The sequence below is a fragment of the Candoia aspera genome, chromosome 2, assembly GCF_035149785.1.
Source record: "Candoia aspera isolate rCanAsp1 chromosome 2, rCanAsp1.hap2, whole genome shotgun sequence".
NCBI lineage: Eukaryota > Metazoa > Chordata > Lepidosauria > Squamata > Boidae > Candoia > Candoia aspera.
The window spans coordinates 166,393,327-166,414,543 of record NC_086154.1 but is presented as its reverse complement, the minus strand read 5'-3'; the positions used below and the strand labels follow the sequence as shown (position 1 = coordinate 166,414,543).

The 21,217-nt window shown below is 40.2% G+C and overlaps 1 protein-coding gene across 1 annotated transcript in view; it reads right to left on the bottom strand.

The window, feature by feature from the left end:
- Positions 1–889: 889 nt before the first annotated feature.
- PRAG1 (PEAK1 related, kinase-activating pseudokinase 1) overlaps positions 890–21,217 on the bottom strand; it is a 37,568-nt gene continuing 17,240 nt past the window's right edge. Inside the window, exons 3-7 of the mRNA XM_063294764.1 lie at positions 20,359–20,466; positions 18,889–20,090; positions 9,760–9,878; positions 6,601–7,337; positions 890–2,257 (exon numbers count right to left, since the gene is read on the bottom strand). Coding sequence (XP_063150834.1) covers positions 1,238–2,257; positions 6,601–7,337; positions 9,760–9,878; positions 18,889–20,090; positions 20,359–20,466 — 3,186 coding nt within the window. The 3' untranslated portion in view covers positions 890–1,237. The remainder of the gene's footprint in view (positions 2,258–6,600; positions 7,338–9,759; positions 9,879–18,888; positions 20,091–20,358; positions 20,467–21,217) is intronic.

Sequence of the window (21,217 nt, the reverse complement as noted above, 5' to 3'; positions counted from 1 at the left end):
GCAGCCCTAGGCTTTAGTTTCGTCCATCTCTACCTTATACTTTGAAACTTATAGGATCCCGATTCATAAAATTTAGAAATAGATAATCTATATATAAACCAAAAATTACTAAGCAAGCCCAACATAATCACATGTGGTTTCAAATGAGGCAAAAATGAATGAGTTGGTTAAAAGGAAGTTGGAGAATCGGGCAGATTAGGTTTCTTCAGCACTTGCAATGATTACTGTACTCAAAATCACAGTACAACAAGCTCAGTCAGAAGGGGAGATCCTGCCATGCCAAGAGATCATTTGCATGTTCAAGAAAAAGATTGGAAGAGACATAATCTTGTCTAACAAGGAAAGAGAACTCTTCCAAAGAAATATTCAAGGAACAATTAGGAGCATAAAACCAGGAGTTTGGGAAGGATATTGTGAGAGTATTCTTTTGGACCACCTGCAAATACTGGAATTGGAGGCACCATTTTACAGTGATTCTTCTCCTGCCTGAGTGAGCAGGACCTGATGATGACGACAGGAGAAGGAAGGATGGCTCCATTGTGGGGTCACCTTGCAGTGGGATTATTGTAGTTCACTCTACATGGGGCTGCCCTTGAAAAAGAGCCTGAAACTGCTGCTGAATACGGTTCCAAAGCTAACTCCGAAGAGATTTTCCTATTGCTCAACTTTCCATTTCTTTTTCCTCTGAAAGAACCCATCATTCCCTGCTTCTGTATTCTCTAAGCAGATATCAACCCAAACAGGCAAGATGGAATTGGAACGGGACTGAAAGGAATGGTTTTGGTGGTTTAGTAAGATGCAATTTCGAGGCAGCATTGCTGGGATCTGGCTGCCCAGTTCTCCCTGAATGTTTTTCTTTAACCCACAGAAATAAAACAGAATGCTGATGTTGTTTTAACTTAAATCTATTTCACATAAAAATAACAACAAAACATTTTACAAGAACAAACTCCTTCAAACTGGAAAAAACACTTTAACAGTGCCTTCAAGAGTTACTTGGAGGTGGATTCTAGATAACACTGTTTATACTTTTATAACATTCACAATAACAGTTATCATAAGATGCATATCTTTTTTTAAAAAAATGGTATGTGTTTCTCTAGGAAACAGTCAATTTTAGTCAGTTAACGTTACACCAAAGGAAAAATGTGGTGTGCACCACTTTCAATAGAGTCAGTGAAGTAAACTCTTACACAGTTTGTCAGAACCAATGCCAGGTTTGAAAACACTACAGAGATCAAAGGAGCTGAAGAAGTTTCAGAGACTTAAAGAGAGAAGAGGGATCTGCAGAGGCTAGATACTGGCAACAAAGCCAGTCTTCCAGCTGAACACCGTGCTCTGTCTCCACTGCCCTCTCGGCAAACTTCATCATTAACAAGGCCCGTTTCATGTCAATCCAGTTCTGAAGAGCTCCATGAAGGGCCTCCTTGTGCTTCAGTGGCTGATCTGTTAAGTCTTTCCTAGGACCCCAGAGCAGACACTGCAGAATCCGCTTTGCTTCTGTGATGTGGATACGTCTGATTGGGTCTGCTTCCAGGAGCAAGTGTGCAAGCTTCTGGAGCCCATGGGAATAAATGGAAAGGTTGGGAAGTGCAGGGAGGTCATCCTGGCTGTATCCTTGCTCTCTGAGATGGGTCTGAACTTCAAATGGGTTAGGCTGGTGCAGAAGCTCATAGATGAGAATGCCGGTTTGGAATTCATCAAACTTTTTGAACTGGGAGGCAGATACAATCTCTGGAGCTAACCGGGCCTGATTCTTCTTTGCTTTGGGTTCATTGGTACCTGGCTTTTGCATGGCTTTTAAAAAATTGGTGATGAGGAGCCTTGGCAGGTGCTTGTCATTTTTGGTCCTGCTGCAGCCTATAAAAGGTTTGCAGCGCACCAGCAGCAGGTTTTCTAGGCAGAGATCTCTGTGAATGACACTGTACTCTTTAAGGTGCTCCAACCCATTGCAGAGCTGTAGCAGCAGGAAACACACTCTTCTCTCATACTGCTCCGGCTCACCTTTATGGAAAGTTTCAGCAACCCGCACAAAGTCAGCAGCAGTCTGGTGCGGCACTTCACGGGTAATGACAACCACACACTCTTGCTCTGTGGCAGCCTGGGAAGGACACTGGCTGTCCATGGAAGCACTTTTCACCATGCTGGAGGGCACAGAGGCTACAAAATGCCCACAGTCCTGCTGGATATTGAAGTGAACGGGAACAGAAGGGCTAATGCAGGATGCTGCAGCTTTAATGTCTTGAAATGTACATATCTATGAGCAAAAAATACAAACAAAGGTTGAAAATGTCATGAACATCTGAAAGGTTTGAATTTACTTTGAATTATAACTTAAAAGAGAATTTTTATAAAATGATGTATTGTTGGTATTTAATTCCGGATAAGTTGTCAAAAATATATAATGGAGTAACAAATGTTTGTTGGAAATGTTCTCTTGGTGAAGGAACGTTTTATCATCTTTGGTGGACTTGTGAAAAAGCCAAAAAAGTCTGGGACCAAATATGTGCTAATACTCAAAAGATCCTTAAAGTGGACTTACAAAAAAACTCAGAACTGTTTCTCTTGGGCATGATGGAGAAACAGCTCAAGAAACAACATAGGATTTTGCTTTTATATAGTATGATTATAGCAGCAAGAATTTTATATGCACAAAGATGGAAAGATTCACAAATACCTTCAGTGGAGGACTGGATTATTGGAACTGGCCCAAATGGCCAAGTTAACGGCGTTCATAAGAGGAAATGCTGTTTCTGGATTTGTTTCTACATGACAACCGCTTTTAGACTACTTGCTTGTGTCAGAAAAAAATGAAGTTTTGATTTTGGGTTTTAATGATTAAATGGCTTGATTTGATAGAAATAATGTTACTAAGGTTTAACTAATGGTAAGAGATTATACTTGTAAATGTATTCATATCTGTATCGGGGAAGGTTGGAAGTCACTTTCTGTTTCTGCTCTCTCTCTGTTCTGCACTTTTTTTTTTAGACCTGTACTCTATCTGTCCTATATTCTGTATTTTGTATTTTAATTATATTTGGAAAATTAATAAAATTCTTATTTAAAAAAAAGAAATGAAATGTCATGAACATCTGGAAACTGATTAGGAAAGAAAGAAATGGCTCCAGAGACAAAGATACCTGCTAACGCAATTAGCAAGCAAGCAGATAACTAAGCAGCTGAGTGGGACAGCCGGTGAACCATGAAGGAGGCATCTGAGAAACATTCAATCTATAGATGTTTTGGACTAAAGAGCAACTTCAGATATTTTAGACTACAGTTCCCACAGTCCCTAGCTTTTATATCATGGTTACTGGGTCTGAGATAAATTGAATTCCAAATACCTTTATGGCACCAAGCTGCCAATCACTGCTAAATATGAATGACAGGTAGCTAAGACTGAGCCGAAGACTAGGCTCAGAACTGGAAGGAACCCTCCTAGTTTTTCTGTCATTTGACCCCTACTAAGTAATTATGTGTGAATCTGCTGGTGCTCTCTTAGGTGTTTCTCATCCCCCCTTCTTTTCTAAACCCTCTCCTTAAATCTCATCTAAACGGGGACAATACATCTAGAAGATTGGTTTTTTCCTTATGATACTCTGTAAAGTGTCATACAGACTGACACTGTTATACTGTTGTTACTACTACAACTAATATTATTGATAATTATTATTAATTACTCTATTTCTATTGGAAACCCATCAGCAAAAATACGGTTTTCCCTGCTGTTGCTTTTTTTTTCTTTCTTCAAATACAAGTTGATTTATTGTTTTGTTTCAAGCAGACTCACACAAAGCAGGATCTAAAACTTTAGGAATATCCACAGAAAAATGAAGTTGTTATATGAATAATCCATTAAGTCTATTACACTTCAAGATCTCCCAACACTGTCTTTAAAAGGACTTTTATAGGAGAACTCCTTGAATCTCTTCCTGGGTTACAATTTATCCAAAGAACCTGTCTCATTATTACTTTGGATTAAAAAGAATAAAGGCAGAGAGAAACTGTGGGCCTTCTTGTATTGTGTGGAAAATGCTAAAAGCCCCAAATTTTGCAAGGCTATCCCACCCACTCCTGCAAATGGCAGATGTAAAGAAAAGAAAGAGGAGTTTGGATATTATGTGAAATGCTCCAGATTTTCCATATTCAGCATAATGATTAGTTTAAATAAAGCAAAATGGACTATCACTCCATAACAGGACCCGAGTTTTAGCTCAAAATTTCAAGCAGTTAGGCCTGAAATTGCTGCTGAAATTGAGGCTGACTTCAAGCAGTGATGTCAGCCCTCCCAGGTAAACCAGACAGGAAACATGACCAGATGAGCTAATTCTACTTTATTGTAAGGCTACATTAACAAAATCTTGCAAGTCTGAAAATACAAAATCTCCCACCATCACTTTTAACAGCCTGATACATTATGGCGGATCCTTTTTAAGTTTCTTTCTTTGCCCATTATGCAGCTGCGGGCTCCTCCACCTTTTATCTGATCATTCCCTAGGCAGCATCTCTTTCCCTGTCCCTCAAGGTCATTCCCACATACCATTACAAGTGATGCTGCTGCTGCTGCTGCTGTTGTATTAATATTATCCTGCCTTTTTTATGAACTGTGCCTTCTTTTCTGCAACAGTTAGCACAGGCATAAGGGGAAAACTACTCAGCTCAGTGGCTAAGTCATGAAATATGTCAGTCAAAAATACTTCAGCAGTGAAAAATGAAAGGATTCCTCCGAATTGCTTAACTACATTTTCCCATGAGGAAGTAATGAACAGCAGCCTAACGTAGATCTTAGCTGTTTGGGTTCAGCTTTATTATGGTACAGTCTGCCAGCATGAGACAATAAAGGAACATTTTGTAACACAGGCACACACACATGTGGTCTGCAATGAACACAAAAAAAAGGCTTATTTCCCTTCCTAGCAATTGCACACTCTTTTAAACACCCATTGTGAATCCACACCAAGTGTGATTGCTTGAGTGACAGGAGAGCAAGCCCTTTCCTTTTGTGAAACTGGCATCCATGCAGACAATGCTTCGTGCACAGCATTGAAAATTAAGGCCACTATCCACAAAAGGCAAAGAGAGAAGCAGAACTAAAATTATACAATACAATTATTTGTATTTATACAATTATTTTGGACTTCTTTATAAAGCGACTAAGACGATCTATAGCTTCTTTGAATTAAAACTAGGTAACCTCATCTTGAACCAAGAGGAGGAAGCGACAATCAAAATCATGCTGGTGAAATAATCTGAAAATACCGTCTTTTCTTTTGGGAAAAGTGCTCAGTTCTCATCCCTGAAGAAAAAAGATGGTGGCATTTTTCTTAAGGGTGTGCAACTATGTCAGGGCACCCTTTAAAAACAGAAACAAAAGCCAGAAAGAAGGTGGTAACCATTTGCACCCATGGAGGATTCCCATGAATCACAGGAATTCAGGGCCTCGTCAAGTTCTTGGCACCAGTTCTTGCTCAAATGGTGTTGGAGGGGTCAAGACTCGCTTCCTGGTTGTTCTGCTCTCCTGGCACTAAAAGGGTGCCATGGCAACAAGCCCAGCTACACCCTCTTGGCCTGCCTCCAGACACTTCACTTCCCTGTTAAAGGAAAGAGAACTATTGGTGCCAGGCACATTGGCAGAGGCTCAGAAACTCTCCTTTCTTATTGACAGCATCAGAGAAAGATTTCTTTTAAATTTCTGTTTGCTCTGACTTGGCATTCTGGAGTTAGGTGTTCCCTGCATTTGTTCACTGGCTGGTTTTTTTTCTTTTTTTCAAGATCACCTTAATCTGTACTGGCTTCCCAGTGGCTTGATCCTGCTAGGTGCTATTTACCCCTGATTTTTGCCTGAAGCAAAATTTGAAGGGAATTGGCTAATCCAGGCAAAATCTCCAAAAAGACCTCAAACTGAAGCCCAAAAACATTTTGATCAGAATACAAAAAAAAAAATGACATCTTTCTGTTTAACCCCACATTCAAGCACACCTGGAGATTTTTTCAGGCCACCCATCTGAGGAATTTTGAAAGAGATCAACTGGTTTTAGCATTTCAGTCAGACTAGTGAAGGTTCTCTGACTAGGTTGCACAGGCAAAGCCAGACAAAGCAAAAGAAACTAGTGATATTCTCAAGGTCGCATTGAGGCCTATATTTCACCTCAAAAGTAAAAAGGAGTCACTCAAAGCCACTCAAAGTGATTGAAGGAGATACATTTAAGACCTAAGAACATTCTCAAGACTAAGGTTAGACATCAGAAACTATAACCAGCCCCCCCGTCCCACAGGCAAAAGACTAGCAAGAAGAGCTAAAAGCCACTGCAACTGGGAGGAATTTCCACCTAGGTGATCATATGGAACCCTTGCGTAGCATTCTGCAGACCTCAAGATCCCATGCTCTCTGAACCTTTTTATTGCTCCTCAAGAGTTGTCTCCTCCAGTTATGTGGAGTGTTACAAAGACAAAAAGGATCTGCAGGGTGGCAGTACCAGCTCCTTCCTGGCTCTGGCTTTAGCTGAACCCACTTTTGCCTGGATACATTTCCTGGGGGTGACAGGAATGAGAAATGTTTCCTGTCCCTACATTACAAAATGATATTCTGCAACTACTTACCTTCACTGCATAAGTGCTAGAAGGATCCTTGGCACACGTTGCACAGAAATATACCGCATCTCCTGCATTACAGCATGGTTTGTTGCATGTCAGTTTGAAGAAAGGCCAGTAGTTCTCACTGAAACGCAGCTCACTTCTTTGATCGTGCATAAAATAATCTTCACATTTGGAAACCAGGCGGCGCAAGGATTCTGCATAGAGTCCTCCTAACTTGGTATACATGCCTTCTTTGCTGTTGATGTTGCTGAAGAAATTATGGAGCTGAAGGCTAGAAGCTGAGGAGACCTGGGTGGACATACTGTGCTGCGAGGAAGAACGAGATGGAAGGTTTCTATTCTGAAAGCTGCAAAGGTTGCTGTTCGCAGTAGAACGTGGGAATGGAGAAGACCCTTTCAAGTTTTTTCCCAGAGACTCAGAGGAAGAAATTGTATGATGGTTCATTCCCAAGTTAGAGCAAAACAGAGATTCTTCTTGGATACAGACGTTACTTTCCGATTGACTGGAGTTCAACTTGAGGCTCGTGAAAACTGCAGCTTTTAACGGAGAGGATGAGCCCCAGTAAAACCCATCGGGTGATGAGAGAGCCCTACCAACAGTTTTCTTTTGGGGCAGAGGTGGTGGCTCTACAGATTTGCATGGTGGCATGTTATCCATCAAACATGCAGAAAAATGAACTGAAGGAAAAGCAGGTTTCTCAGGATGGGTGGATGAATGAAGACTCATTTTGCATAATTCTCCTGAAACACATGTAGACAGTAAACTGATTATAGGCCAGAAAGTCTTGGCAGCATGGATAAAGACATTTTATAACATGAGCCCTAGTATCAAGTTCTATCTAAAAATGAAGTCTAGAAGCAAAGAACAGTATCACTTACTGAGAATATCTTTAAAAAGGGCTTATCTAAATATGGTATGGGAACAAATGACTTCCCACATCTATGTCACTGACCTGGGCAACAATGGCCTGTTAAGCAAGCACCACCACTGGTAAATACATAAAGGTAAAAATCTCTCTATTCCAGTATCCCTGTTGCAGCAGAGTTTTTCTGTGCACCCAAATTAGCACTGGATTATCAGTGGAGACAACAGCAGTAATGGATCCAGGACTCAAGTCACTTTATAAATGATAAAAGCAGTCACAAACTGGACCAGACGTTTCTGTTACATCTTACAGGCGTAGCACATGATCTGCACAGCACATGTCCTATGCTGTGTTCTACTTTTTTCCCCCAAAGTCTTTTGTAACTTGATTTCCTACTGGCATCTCTGTGAGCTGTATCCTCTTTGTACTTGAGCAAAATAGATGAAAATGATCTCATTTTTCTTGTTCTTGCTGATCTCATGTCAGCTTGTAAAGATGTCACATGCCCTTTGACTCTATCCTCTGACTTTGAGGAAAGTAGCCAGACAAGATTGCAAACATCTTCCATTTTTTTGCAGAACTGTTAACCAGTGCTCTATAAGACTGTTTCGCCCCCTATAGTGAACATATCATGGGCACATAGCATTCCCAGCAAGGTTATTTTTTGTGGATTAATGGGGACAGGACCAATTAGGCTGACAGGTCTTTCAAGTGTTTGTGTATGGGGTGACACTGAGAGAAACATAGTATTTCCTATTCTACTGACCTGTCCTGGGGTTTTCCCTAAGGTTCCTTCTTGCTCCTGCTGGAATTATTAGAATGCCTTGCATTTTTGGGTGCTGATGAAGTTGCACAAACTTTGTGCATATTGAAAATACCCCATTTTCTTTGTTCCCCAACCATTCTTTCTGCTGCTGAGACAAGCTCTCACAAATCCTGAAATACATAATATATGCATGCTTGTCTCTTGGTTGTTGTTGCTGTTGTTGGCATTGATTTGCTTGTTATTGGTGGACTCAGAACTAAAGTAAATTGAGTAGTCAGCACCTACCTCCTGAAGCACATTTGGTCTTCTGATGCCTGCAGTAACTGAACATTCCAATCTACTGTTGGATTTCCAGGAATAGTTTAATCCTTGCAATCAGCATTCTTACTTAGACTTACTCAGATATATAGCCCTTCACCTTGCCCCCAAGCAGCCTCTCTTCCTGTGCAGATTCTAGCAGACTCCTTGGTTTATTGAGGAGCCACAGGAGGTGAAATAAGTGAAGATATGCCTACAGCAATGGTCGTGGAAAATGAAGAATGAATGTAATTGAACATAGTTGTATACCCATGTTTGGGTGTATACCATGGTGATAAGGCTAGCAGAACATGAGTATATCTCTGTATTTATTGCAGCTGCAGACTTGCATCTGGCAGCTCTTTTAAGATGACCCTTTCTCCCTTTGGGGGAAATCCTGGGTGTAGATACTTTTGGAGGCCTTTTCTGACATGTTTGTGAGTTTTTCTGCAGATAAAATTGCTCAGATTTGCACAATGTTGAGTAACATTTGGGCAAGATCTAGTGATATAATTCAAGTGAAGTTTTGCATTCAATGATTTTGCATGATACATGATTTGATTTGCCTCCCAACTGCAAGCACAGCACAGAAAATCATGTAATGACATAGCAAGCTGTATTTTTTCAGGGGGCTGGCCGTGCCTTCCTCTGAAATGGTCTCCCCTTGATGTAGGGTTGGTTCCCAATCCTGCAGGTCTTTAGAAAGGTAGTTAAGATCTGGCCCTTTTCCCAGATTCTTGGGTCAGGATGAGTAGAATTCCCAGTTGGTGAGTTATAATGTATTTTAGTCCTGACTGTCATTTAATTGTTTTAGTTTGGTTTAGTGGTAGGTATTCTTTCCTTTTGGACTTTTGTTTAATCATTTTGTCTGCTGCCTAGGGTCATGTTGTTTGAGTTGGGCGATCATATAAATGTTATGAATGAATGAATGAATGAATGAATGAATGAATTGTATTATTCCTTCACCACTTACTGGTGCGTTCTGGCATCCCTGTAATATAGTACCTGCCCAATTTGTGAACCAACAAGCTTTACAAATCACCATAAGCCTTTAGTACTTCTCCTCCCAAGAAGAGTGGTTCAAAGATTCCTTGGAGAAGTGGCAAGCTGATTTTATAGGACATGTTTGTTTTTGAATCAATTGACGAAATGGGAAGTACAAATCATTCCATCTCTAGAATACGTTTCTTACGTAATCACCGCAATCCCACACCAGTACACAAAATTTAACTACCTTCACTGCTGAATGGATTTGTATCCAAATTCAAGCTGGCTGTGGATCCCCCGAGGCTCTCAGTAGAATCGCTGTTGAACTTCTCCAGGTCACCATTTTTTACTGTTTGTAGATGGCGCCTAGAATTTGGGGGGGGGGGAACATGTGATAAAAATATGGTAAATGTATGCAATAGACATGCTGCTTTTGAAGAATTGTAGGTCTGTTTGAGAGTCCCTTGATTCTGCTAGCTTTGCTTCAGTTTGTATTTGTCAATTTCTCTTGTCCCTATTTTGTTCAAGGTGTCGCACATACAAACAGAGTGGCCTCTCACAGCAACAAGACATAAAACAGCAACAGCCAGATAAAGGGGTAGTGGTACATTTGTAAACCTAAGCAAGTACTAAATTTGTCAATGTCTGGATAGATGACAGTTTAGGGAATACTCTGAGCTAGCTAACCCAATTCATTTCTTGGCAGGCCGGGGTGGAGTAATTAGTGATCAAGTCTTCCTCCCTCCCTCCCATCCTTCATCCATAAAGAGAAAATATATAGCACTTCCTTTTTCTCCCCCCACAACGACAGCCGTGTGAGGTAGGTGGGCTGAGAGAGGAGTGACTGGCTCAAGGTCATCCAGTGAGCTTCTGTGGCTGAGGATGGAGTAGAACCTGTGTCTTCTCAGTACCAGTCAAACATCTTAAAACCATATACTGAACACAGGGACCTGCACTCCCAGTTATTCCTAAAGGCCCATTCAGCAAGCAAAGATGGATCCCAAGTCAACTCATGAAACTTGCCATGCTACCTAGCTCCTAATTCTTCATCTGTAAGCCCTTGGTAATTATTCAGTCCTAGGAGATGTTCCTGTCCACCAAGAATATTACCCTTAAGTGTAAATTAGGAATCCTTTGTTCCTTCTTAGAAGTATTTGATCAGCCCTCCCTAGAGGTGTTACAATCAGAGCAGCATGCTAAAGGTTTGGTTGGGCTTTCCAGTTGTTACAAAATCCTTTGTACAGAAATCCTTTTTAAATTCTCCTTTCTGCAAAAGAGATAAAGCTCAATGGGTAGACTTGGGAGCGAAGGTCGGTCAGTGAAGCGTTGGACAGGAACAGACTTTGTTGCCAGGCAAAAGGAGAAGAGAGGCCACCTCCTGAGACTCCCTTAGTCTGTAGGATTTCGTCATCTTCTAGCTGCACCACACGTTTCTCTTGCTCAGCATGTGGATTCTGAGTTTGTCATAACAAGACATGGCTAGAACAAGTCAAGGTTCATAAACAAGCATGAAGGCATGGCTTCAAAGTGGAACTCTTGGAATAAAAATAAAGATAGTTTATTGCTTGAAGTTGATTCAGACATTCAAACATAAGGTGAAACTCAGGAACTTCAGTTATTTCTTTTAGAAAAAGAATTGGTTTATTAAATATTGTAATGGTCTGTTGGTCTCCAATGTTTTATTATTAAAGTATTGGGTTTATTTCTGTAAGTATAGGCCTGTTAAGATTTTTATATTTTATATTAAAATATAAATGTCCATACATGGGCCTTAATTATAAAATAAACCCTTTCTAGATCAATAGCTTGCCTAAACTTTTAATATATGTACATGCCATAAATTTAAATCCACATTCATCTGATTCTTATTTTTCAAAAACTAACATAGCAACAATCCAATCATATGTATGTTTATTCAGGAATCATTCTACTTTGTTGAAAATCTTTCAGATTGCCAAGGACTACTGATGTTTACCTTTTAAAATTTATTAACATTTGTGCAATATGAATGACCTATCCTTTCCATCCCATCCACAGAAGATGATGTTAATATGAAAACCCACAATAAAAATGAAAAGCAATCCTAAAAAGTTACATTAAAAAAAAACCAACCCCCCCAACAGTACTTAACCAAATAGCTGGACAAGTAGCAGAAACCAGCAGAGTTACCTGTCTGGTATTCAACAATGACTTACCATCCCAGCAAATGGTATAAAATCAGAAGACTAAATTTTGGTTCAGGAAGATCTGACAACACACCAATTTTATCAAAAGAATATGAGTATTCAGTGGCATCATTTCAGGACTGGAAATTCTTTTCATAAGCAAGCTGGCTGCCTTTGCAAAGCACTGCAGCACTGATTGTAGGAAGTCATTGTGGAAAGAGAGTTACATTTATTCCCATTGCTATTATGCTTTATATAAAATGCATTTTCTGAATAGGAGTAGAAGTAAGATAAAAAGCACTCTGCTGCTTGGGGAACAGCAGCTTGGATATTTTTGTCAGCTTAGAAAATAACCTCCAGCGTTCTCAGCATAGCATTATTTAGTGCTGGGAAGGGAGGGGTCACAACAGCATCTTCAGAGGCCTTGTGAAGAATACTCTAGGCGTCTGATGGACAAAGATGCTCTGACCCACTTGGAGCTGCACTGTGTTCTTGTCCTGGTACCTGGGAAGTGTTTGATCCTGTAATTCCTAAAGAAAAGGATGGTGTCCTTGGGACTGTTAACCAGCCACCTGTCTTTTCAATCCATGTTCCTACTGGCTGGTTAAGTTCTCCCAGGAGGTGACATATAGTTGGGTATATGCAGTGATGAGTCCATCTTTGAGTGAGGAGGAGATTCTATCTGCCTGAAACCAACAGTTCTGGAAAATTTCTGGCTAGTCTCCAGCCTGCCCTTTTTGGGGAAGATTGTTGAGGCAGTAGTTAGGCTGCAACTTCAGAAGCCCTGGAGGAAGATTATCTGGACCCTTTTCAGCTGGTTACAGGCTGGCACATAGTATGGAGATGGCACTGATCACATTTATTGACAACTACTAACAGACCCAGGATAGGGGTGGTGCAACCATCTTGGTTCTCCTAGATCTCTCGGTGACTTTCAGTACCATTGATAATGATATCCTTCTGACTGTGGAGATTGGGATTGGGAGGCATGGTGCTATGTGGTTCTCCTCTTTTCTCTGTGCCTGGTTCTAGTCAATATTGACAGGAAAGGAGGGGCTGAGCTGGAAGCCCCTGGTTTGTGGGGTGGCACAGGGCTTGAAGCTCTTGCCCCTCCTTTTTAATATCTACATGAAGCTGCTGGATGAGGTCATCCACATGGGATCAGGTGTTATTGGTATCAGATGATGATACCCAACTATACCTCTTGACCCTGCATAGAACAAGTGATACTGTCAAGGTCTTATCCCAGTGCTTGGAGACTGTTGGGGAGGAAGAGGCTTAAGATCAATCTTGACAAGACTGAGTGGCTATGTATTCATGGTCTTTCTGGTGCCTTGGATTTTCAATACTTAGTTCTGAATGGAGCTGTCTATTTTGCCATGTTTTGTCTGGATTATGGCTTCCTGCCCTGGGTATAGGTTTTGCATGAGGACAATAAGGTGTTCTGGGATTACTGTTTTTCTAAGGACATTCCACAACTGGACATGGTCAACATGATAAAAGGCCTTTCTATAGTCAATTAAGCACATATTGACTTCTTTTTGGTATTCTTTGGCTTTCTTGATTATCCAACATGCGTCAGCAGTACTGCCCCTTGTTCCTCAGCCTTTTCTAAAACTAGCTTGAACATATGAAATTTCCCTTTCTGGGTTCTCTAATTTGTGTTGAGTGATTTTAAGTATTATTTTGCTAGGATGTGAAATTAAGAATATTATACAATAGTTTGCACACTCTGTTAAGTGTCTTTTCTTTGTACTGGCATATAGATTGACTCTTGCAGTCTGTTGGTCACTGTCATTCTCAAGATTTGCTGACATAGTTGGTTACTACCTTTACTGATTCTTCTTCTGTTGCTTGCTATATTTCTGTAGATATTTCATCAATCACTGTAACCTTGTGACTTGGTAATGACTGGAATACTGATCTAACTTAATCTTCTAGTACTAGAGGTTCTTGTGAATGTGAATAGGGAGTATCTTCTAAGATAATGCCCATGTAGACGTCTCTACTTTTTAATTTCAATATATTCCTTCCATCTTTGTTTGATCTTCTTGAAATCAGTTATTATCTGCCCATTGGCATCCTTTAGCATACCAATTTGAGGTTCAATTCAGAGATCTTTTGGAAGACTTCCCTTGTTTTTATGTCTCTGTTCCCATCTTCAGTGTCTTTAAAAATGTCATGATACTGCTTCTGATCTCTTCTAACAGCTCTCTGAAATTCTTGGTTAAGTTCCTTCTGAGATCTTTATTTTTCTGGCTTTGGCTTCCCTTCCCTTCCTTTCTCTTCTCTTCCTGGCAATTTCTACCAACTGTTCTGACATCCAGTTTGCTTTCTTTTATTACTTTATCTTTGGCAGTCTCTTTTTACATTCATCCTTAAGATTTGTTTGATTTCATTCCAGTTCCTCTGGTTCCCTATCAGTGAGGTTCAGGACTTCAAAATGTTCTGATGTTCTCCTTGAAAATGGTGGGCTCAATATCATATTGTAGAAACTGATTGGCCTTGTTGTTTTACTGTAGCTTGACTTGGAACTTGCACATAAGCAGTTTGTGATCTGTTCTACAGTGAGCCCCTGACTACATCTTTGCTCTTACAACCAAGTTCTTTCACCTCCTTGTACCAATAATATACTCAAATTGAATTCTGTGTATTCCATTTGCTGATGTTTGTTGGTTGTCTGAAAATTGTGTTAGCAATGAAGAAATCACTGGATTTCCTAGGTTATACAGCCCAACTAAGTTCTCCATCTTACTATTTCCAAATTTGGCATTCCAGTCTCCAACTATAAGCAGCACATCGTACATGCATGTTCTGGGAATTTCAGATTGAACTTGACCATAAAACTTATAAATGCAAAAGATAGTGCAATCAAATGCTATTCTGTTAGAACTACTATAAAAATGAAGTCCTAACCAAGAAAAAGTTCACTCTGAAACAGCATCAAATCCTGATCTTTGAGGAAGTCACAGTTCACAGAAGTATGTAATCTATTTAAAAATATTGAAACCAAAATAAGATATTTTTTCCCTTTGTTCCTGCATTTTGCTATCCTGAAGAGTGGCACAGAGGTACATTTCTGCTTCACTCAACATTCAAAACAAGGCATATTCTATGTGAACAGTGTGAGGCAAAGGTTTCAGTCAAAAGTTTAATATTTGAAAGAAGTGGGGCACTTGGCAGCTTTGGAGTAGTGTCCTTGGCAGGTGCAAATGAGTAAACAGTCCAACAAAGTAATTCTATGCTAGTCTACTCAGAATATCGATTGAGTTCACTGGATTGGAAGTGTGGAATAATAACCTTCATCAGCATCACTTTTTCACTATCTATAAATGAAAAGTTCAATATTCATCCAATTAAAAAGGTAATAGATGAAGTAAAAAAAAAAATCAGTTTTACAAAGGAAAACACAGATAAAGTTCCACTATGCTACTGCTGCTGTGGCTGAAAAAGAACGGAGGGGAGAATGGGAGTCATATCAAAGAGCATGTACAATTCAAAGGGTGTATGTCCTGCCAAAAAACTCCTTGGCTATTGAGAGACCTATCTAAAGAATAGGAAGTTATCTTCTGTCAGGACTAAGGGCCAGGAAGAGTAGAAAAGGCTTTTTAGTATAACTCCATGGTCCCTCACCTTGGGAACTGGTCACAACTAGGCCAGAAGAATCAGTCTGGGTCAGTTTTGCATTATTCAGTCACAAATATGTTCTGTCAGGTTTCCACACCAATTTACATTTTTAAAAATCTCAAACATACAAATATTTATTTGCAACTTTTTCTAAAACGTGCATTTACTTATGGAGCCAAGGACACTATTCCAGAACTTGAGTAAGTGAATGATCCAAAAGAAAGGCGGATTCTACTAGGCCCATGAAATCGGTTCACTTAAACATGGAGATCAAAGTCCCCTAATTACAGCTGAGGGGGGAGATTCCATGTTTAACTGAATGGCACTTCTTTCTTTTGCAAAACAGAAACATCTTTAAAGTAGAAACTTGTTTTTCTGTATCCAGGATGAGGGGGGGAGATAACATCTGGAATGGTTTTCTTCAAAGTACAGAAAAATTGCTGATGTTTAGAATACTTAGAATACACAAGGAAAAGATACTCAACTCAATCATGAATATTTGTGTGTGTGCATGTGAGTTCTATTCTCATACATTGCAGCCTTCATGTTTTCTAATTTAGGATATCAGCACAATTTTATTCTTAAGCCAGAATTTGGATAGAGAAAAGATCTGCATTATAAGCAACAACTCCAGACATAGGTACCCTGGGGGCAAATGACAGCAAACACTTCATGACACCATTGCACAATTGATGCACTCATGCAATTTGTGTCAGTTGCAGATGTGCCTGCTGCAAATTATGTAATTGCATTATCTTTGCAATGACATGATGTGTAAGATGTGATTTTGATGTCATTGTGGCTTCTAACAGATGCTTGTAATTCCATGTGTTCCATCAACCTTCACTACTGGCCATACTGGCAAGACTGATTGGAACTGGAGTTTAACATGGAGTACAAGCTGCTCACTGCTTCTCTACATCCTCCTAAGCAATATGATTTTATATGGCAGTTCTGTATTTCTCTCCTCAAAAGGGGTTCTGGCTTTAAGTGCTAAAAATTACCTCATCTTTCTGTCAACCCTATCCTTCTCTTCCAGTGTTGCCTGCAGCATATTTCTGAATGATACACAAAGATCCATTTTCCTTCTACATAACAGATAAAGGATGATTATGTTTTGCGAGATTGCTTGATAGCTATTAACTGACTAGTAACTGAAACAAAGATCTGTTCATCCCTTCTGCCACTCCTTTCATCCGCTCATCTCTACTGCCACTGCTTCTGCCACTCTGCCCAAGAGTTTAAAAATGAGGTAACACAACCTCTAAAACCAGGAGTTTTAATTCCATTTGGTTTAAGCATTCCCTGAACTGCATTTCAAGATAAATAGCCAAGCAGCTTTCCTGAGACACATAATAGGGCTAATCTGAGGAATCCCTTCTGTCTATTCACAAGCCAGCATCTGAAGCAGGGCCCATTTTTTTCCCATGAAGAGAGCCATGGAAAAATGTTTTCTCTAAGATGTCTTGAATCTATATTATGAAGAGTACGGATGGGCAAATGTCATTCTAGTGGGATCTATTTTAGTTCCTTCAGCAGGAGCCAACTCTGAAACTAGTGTTAAATACCAAAGAGTCACAAACCTTTGACAACCTATTACAAGTCACAGAGATTTCTATGACTACCAATAGAAGAGAATATATGTTGCTCGGGGTTGAACTGTGGAGTCCTTGGTGCTCTCTGAGCTTGGTTGTTTGCTTGCAGCCATTTCCTTGCTCGACTAGGAGCAAGGAAAATGTGCACCAAGGAGTCCACATTTCTATTACTGCCTATAGATCCTGATGTATTTTCATTGGCCACCAATCAATCTAGATTTCTAAAGTTTAACTGAACTTGAAAAAAAAACATTGGAAGCTACTGCAGTGCTGTCTTATGGAATCCAAATTCCTTCATTTTGAAAGTTGCAGATGTTTTCAAAGGCAGCAACATATAAAGTACCGTATGTCACAGTAACTCAGCCTAGAGGCTAGAGCAATGAAGTTGGTTTCCAAGCCCTTTCCACATCCCAATTTCCCAATGTGGGAAGGGAAAGCCAAAAGGGTGGGTTGATACTAACATTCACCTGAGCTCAATAAATCAGGGTTCCTAATTTCACAGAAGCATCTACAGATAATCCTTGCTTATTGACACTAATTGGGACTGGAAACTCTGTCATTAAGCAACATGGTTGTAAGTCGAAAAACCACATGACCATGCTGCTTAGTGACAGCAGTTCCAGAAGTCCTGGTTGCTGTCATTAAGTGAGGACTGTGTGGGTCGTTAAGCAAGGAGCTCATGTGACTGCGACTTGTGATTTCCTGTTGGCTTCCTCATTGACTTTGCTTATTGGAAGCCAGCAGAGAAGGTTGCAAATCATTATTATGTGACAACAGGATGCTGTGATGGCCATAAGTACAACGACTGGTTGTTAAGTGCCACTTGTTCACCACCATAAGTTCAAACAGTTGCTGAATGAGTGGTCATTAAACAAGGACCGCCTCTATCCGTGTCTGAGTAAATGTAAGTAGAAATCTTTTTGCTGTATTTTCATCCTTACAACATAAGCAGGGTGCTCTTACTCATGTTAATAGTCGTTACTCAGCCTTAACGACTGAACAAGCCTAGTACCTATCCTGTATTCTCTGCCTGGATACATGAGCTCAGAGGAAAAGAGCCTAATTATTTGGCTTTTAGTCACTCATGAGAGTGCAAGAATTTAGGGAATTCCCCATGGAAAACTAAGAGTGCCAAATAAGAGTAACACATTTTTATAATTCAGCTTTCCCTAACTTAGTGCCCTCCCCCCCTCCATACGTTGGGTTACAATTTCCATCATTCCTAATCAACATGGATGCTGACTGGGGTGATGGGAATTTTAGTCACGCACATCTGGAAAGTGGCAGGTTAGAGCCTGCTCCAATTCATCCCTCCCTTCAATTCTCATCTTTCTCTTGCAAAAAATCTTCTTAACTATAGTGAATTTCTGATCTCCCAAATAAACAGTCATGGGCCTTTCCTTACAACCTCTTCCTGGTCTTTACAGATAAAGCCATTCAGCAGACTGAGTGCTTAACTTGCTCAAAGCAACACAGTGAAGTCCTTGTCAGAAGAGTGAGCGTTTTCAGACACATCTGTTTTCCTCTGACCAGCAACGTGCTCTTGTTTTCACTTGAAGGAACAGTGTTCCAGAAAAATGACTGATTCACTGCTCAGTCGTCTGAAATGCTATTTTTAATCTATCAGCCTACAGTAAAAAAAAAGTCTCACACTCAGGAAAAAATTAGGGTTGATTTCAACTTACGTTTGAAATACAGAAGCCATTTGAAAAACAGAGTAGCAAAATTTCACTTCCATTAAATTGCAGCTAATGGTTTTCTGCAAACCAGAAATCATTACAAAATAGAACGCTGTTGCTCAACAACACATACATGTGCACACACGGACCATTTTTATCCTAGGAAACACCCATATGTTTCCACTAGAAAGCAGGAATGGGGGAAACAGAGAATCATCACTGGAACATCCTGACTGATATCATTTATCATAGCTACAGTGCCTCGCTTTGATTACTTATAAACAACCTTAAAAAATATTTATTGTTGTACCTGGGTGGTTTCTTTGGAGGCAGCCGAGTAGTTGCAGCTTCCTCAGGTCCAGTCTCATCTTTGGGGAACTCAAAGGCAAAAGTTGTTGATTGGCCCATTCCTCCAGTCTCAGCCGCCTGCACAGAGCATGGTTTCATCTGAAGGCAGTCAGAAAAGTTTGGAGAACTAACTATTTCGTTCTCCTTTTCCACTGTACGTCTTTGCTCTTCTTCCTCTTCTTCCTCAATCCTGCACTGCCTGTGCCAGGATACGTGGTGGCATCTGGGTCTTCTCTCAGAGCCGTTGCTGGATTCGTCTGGAGAGATGCTGTTCATCTGTGAGCACAAGGGCCCAACCGCAGTGCCACCTGCCTCGTTCCTTGGAGTATCGGTATCACAGGTTTCAGCAGTGGAAGGACTGGCTTTCACGGAAGAACTGACTGAGTGTGGAAGAGACTCTTCAACTCTGGGAGGGCTTCCTTTGGACAGCTTTGGAGGAACAGCAGGAGTCCTATCAATCATATTCTTGCTAGCCATTGGAAACTCAGTCTCTGGACTTTTGTCTCTTGAATTTGTGTCATGTCTTTCTTGTGGCCGCTCTCTAGGCTCAAAGAGAGGTGATGTTTTCTCAGTCTCTGGGCTAAGAGTGGGGCTAACACATGGCCACTGTACCCCAACTGCTGAGTCTGGGCTGCTAAGGAAAAATGCTCGATTGTCATCTTCTGTTTGTGGGGCCATGATAGTAATTGTTGCTGCTCTTTGTCTGGCAGGATCTTGAAAATTCCTCTTGCAGCTCAAATGGAGGGTCGTCTCTCTCCCATCCTCTTGATTTTTACTTGGGCTAGTTGTCAAGACACCACGCTTTAGCATATTAGCGTTATCATGCTGCACCTTTTTCCTCTTTGAACTCTCAGCATAGATAGGCTCGTTTTGACCTTTTCCTTGAAAGGAAAGCTGTTGCTCTCTAGAATTGGTGTCTGTAAGCTTGTTTTCAGTCTGATCCGAGGCTCTGACCAGAAGACAGTAAGGACTTTCTTGAGATAAACCAAAAGGGTTGCTGCTTTTTAGCAGAGTATCTGGTGGACATGCTAATAAGTCTCTTTCCCGGTTTAAGGGGTTATATAAAGAATCATGCACATGAAAGTCGGAGAGTGAGTTCAAGACCCTTCTTTTATCTTCACTGAAATTTGTTACCTTGGATGCACTGACCACGGTATCCTGACCCTGAAATTTTGAAAAAAGAATTTTCATTATCAGGCCATGCTACACTGGTGGTAGGTTTCTCAAGGACTTGGTGTTTTACGCTAAAGGAGTTCTCCCAACCTTCACTCTTTTGTTCAGGGAAATTAAATACATTAGTGGTATTTGCTGCTCCCCTTTGGTGGATGGAGGAGCATCTCTCAGGAGCAGCAGGCATGAGACCAAGGCTCCAAAGTGGCAAGGCCATGTTCATCTTGTTGGGTGCCTTGACCCCATCTCCGTGTGTGCGTACCTCATTCCTGAATGAGATATTTCCTTCTGCCCTTTCAGGACCAGATGGGCCAAGGAATGAAAGACAATCTCCTGGGATGTTCTGAGGCTTCCTTTTGATCTCACTGACCTGCATTGATCAAAGATGAAATATAATGAGACAGACATTTCTCCAAGACAGATGGGAATAAAAGACAAAATATACCTCATATACAGCTCTATTAGGATCTCCTATAATATGGCTGTATCCATCTTCTAAAAAAGGACCTGACAGTAACAATGATTTGGCAAATGTTGAGCCCTTTTTAAGCATGTGCAATGAACTTTCATCTGGGATCAATGGGATTATGCCCTTATTAACTGAAAAATACAGTTTACTGTAAAGCAATAAATAAAATAAATGAATCAAATTACTAGCCATTTATATCACTTTTCATTTATACTTTTCCTTCCTATACCCTTTTAGTAGGCATGCTAAAACTAAAGATAGGCACATTTAAGTTCTGCTAAATTTTACTGAAATGAAGAAACTTAACAATGTTGATAATTTGACTAGATAGTTCATGATCAGCCCTATTAGTAATGTTGGCAACTTAAGTTTAACCACAGTTAAATGGACCAACTATAGGGAGGGATACAGTATTTGTTATTTTCAATTGTCTGTATTTTAATCCTTATAATTATTTATAAGTTAATACTTAAGAGTTTGAAACCTGACTGTTATTAGGAATTATGGTTGTATTGAGCATGGGGGTTGACTAAAATAATTATATTGGGAAATTGGAAAGATGATATTAAGGATGTTAAGGAATGGATTTTGGAAATGTGTGATTTATCCGTCTTGGAAAAGGCAATATTTTCTACTAATTAAAGGAGGAAGC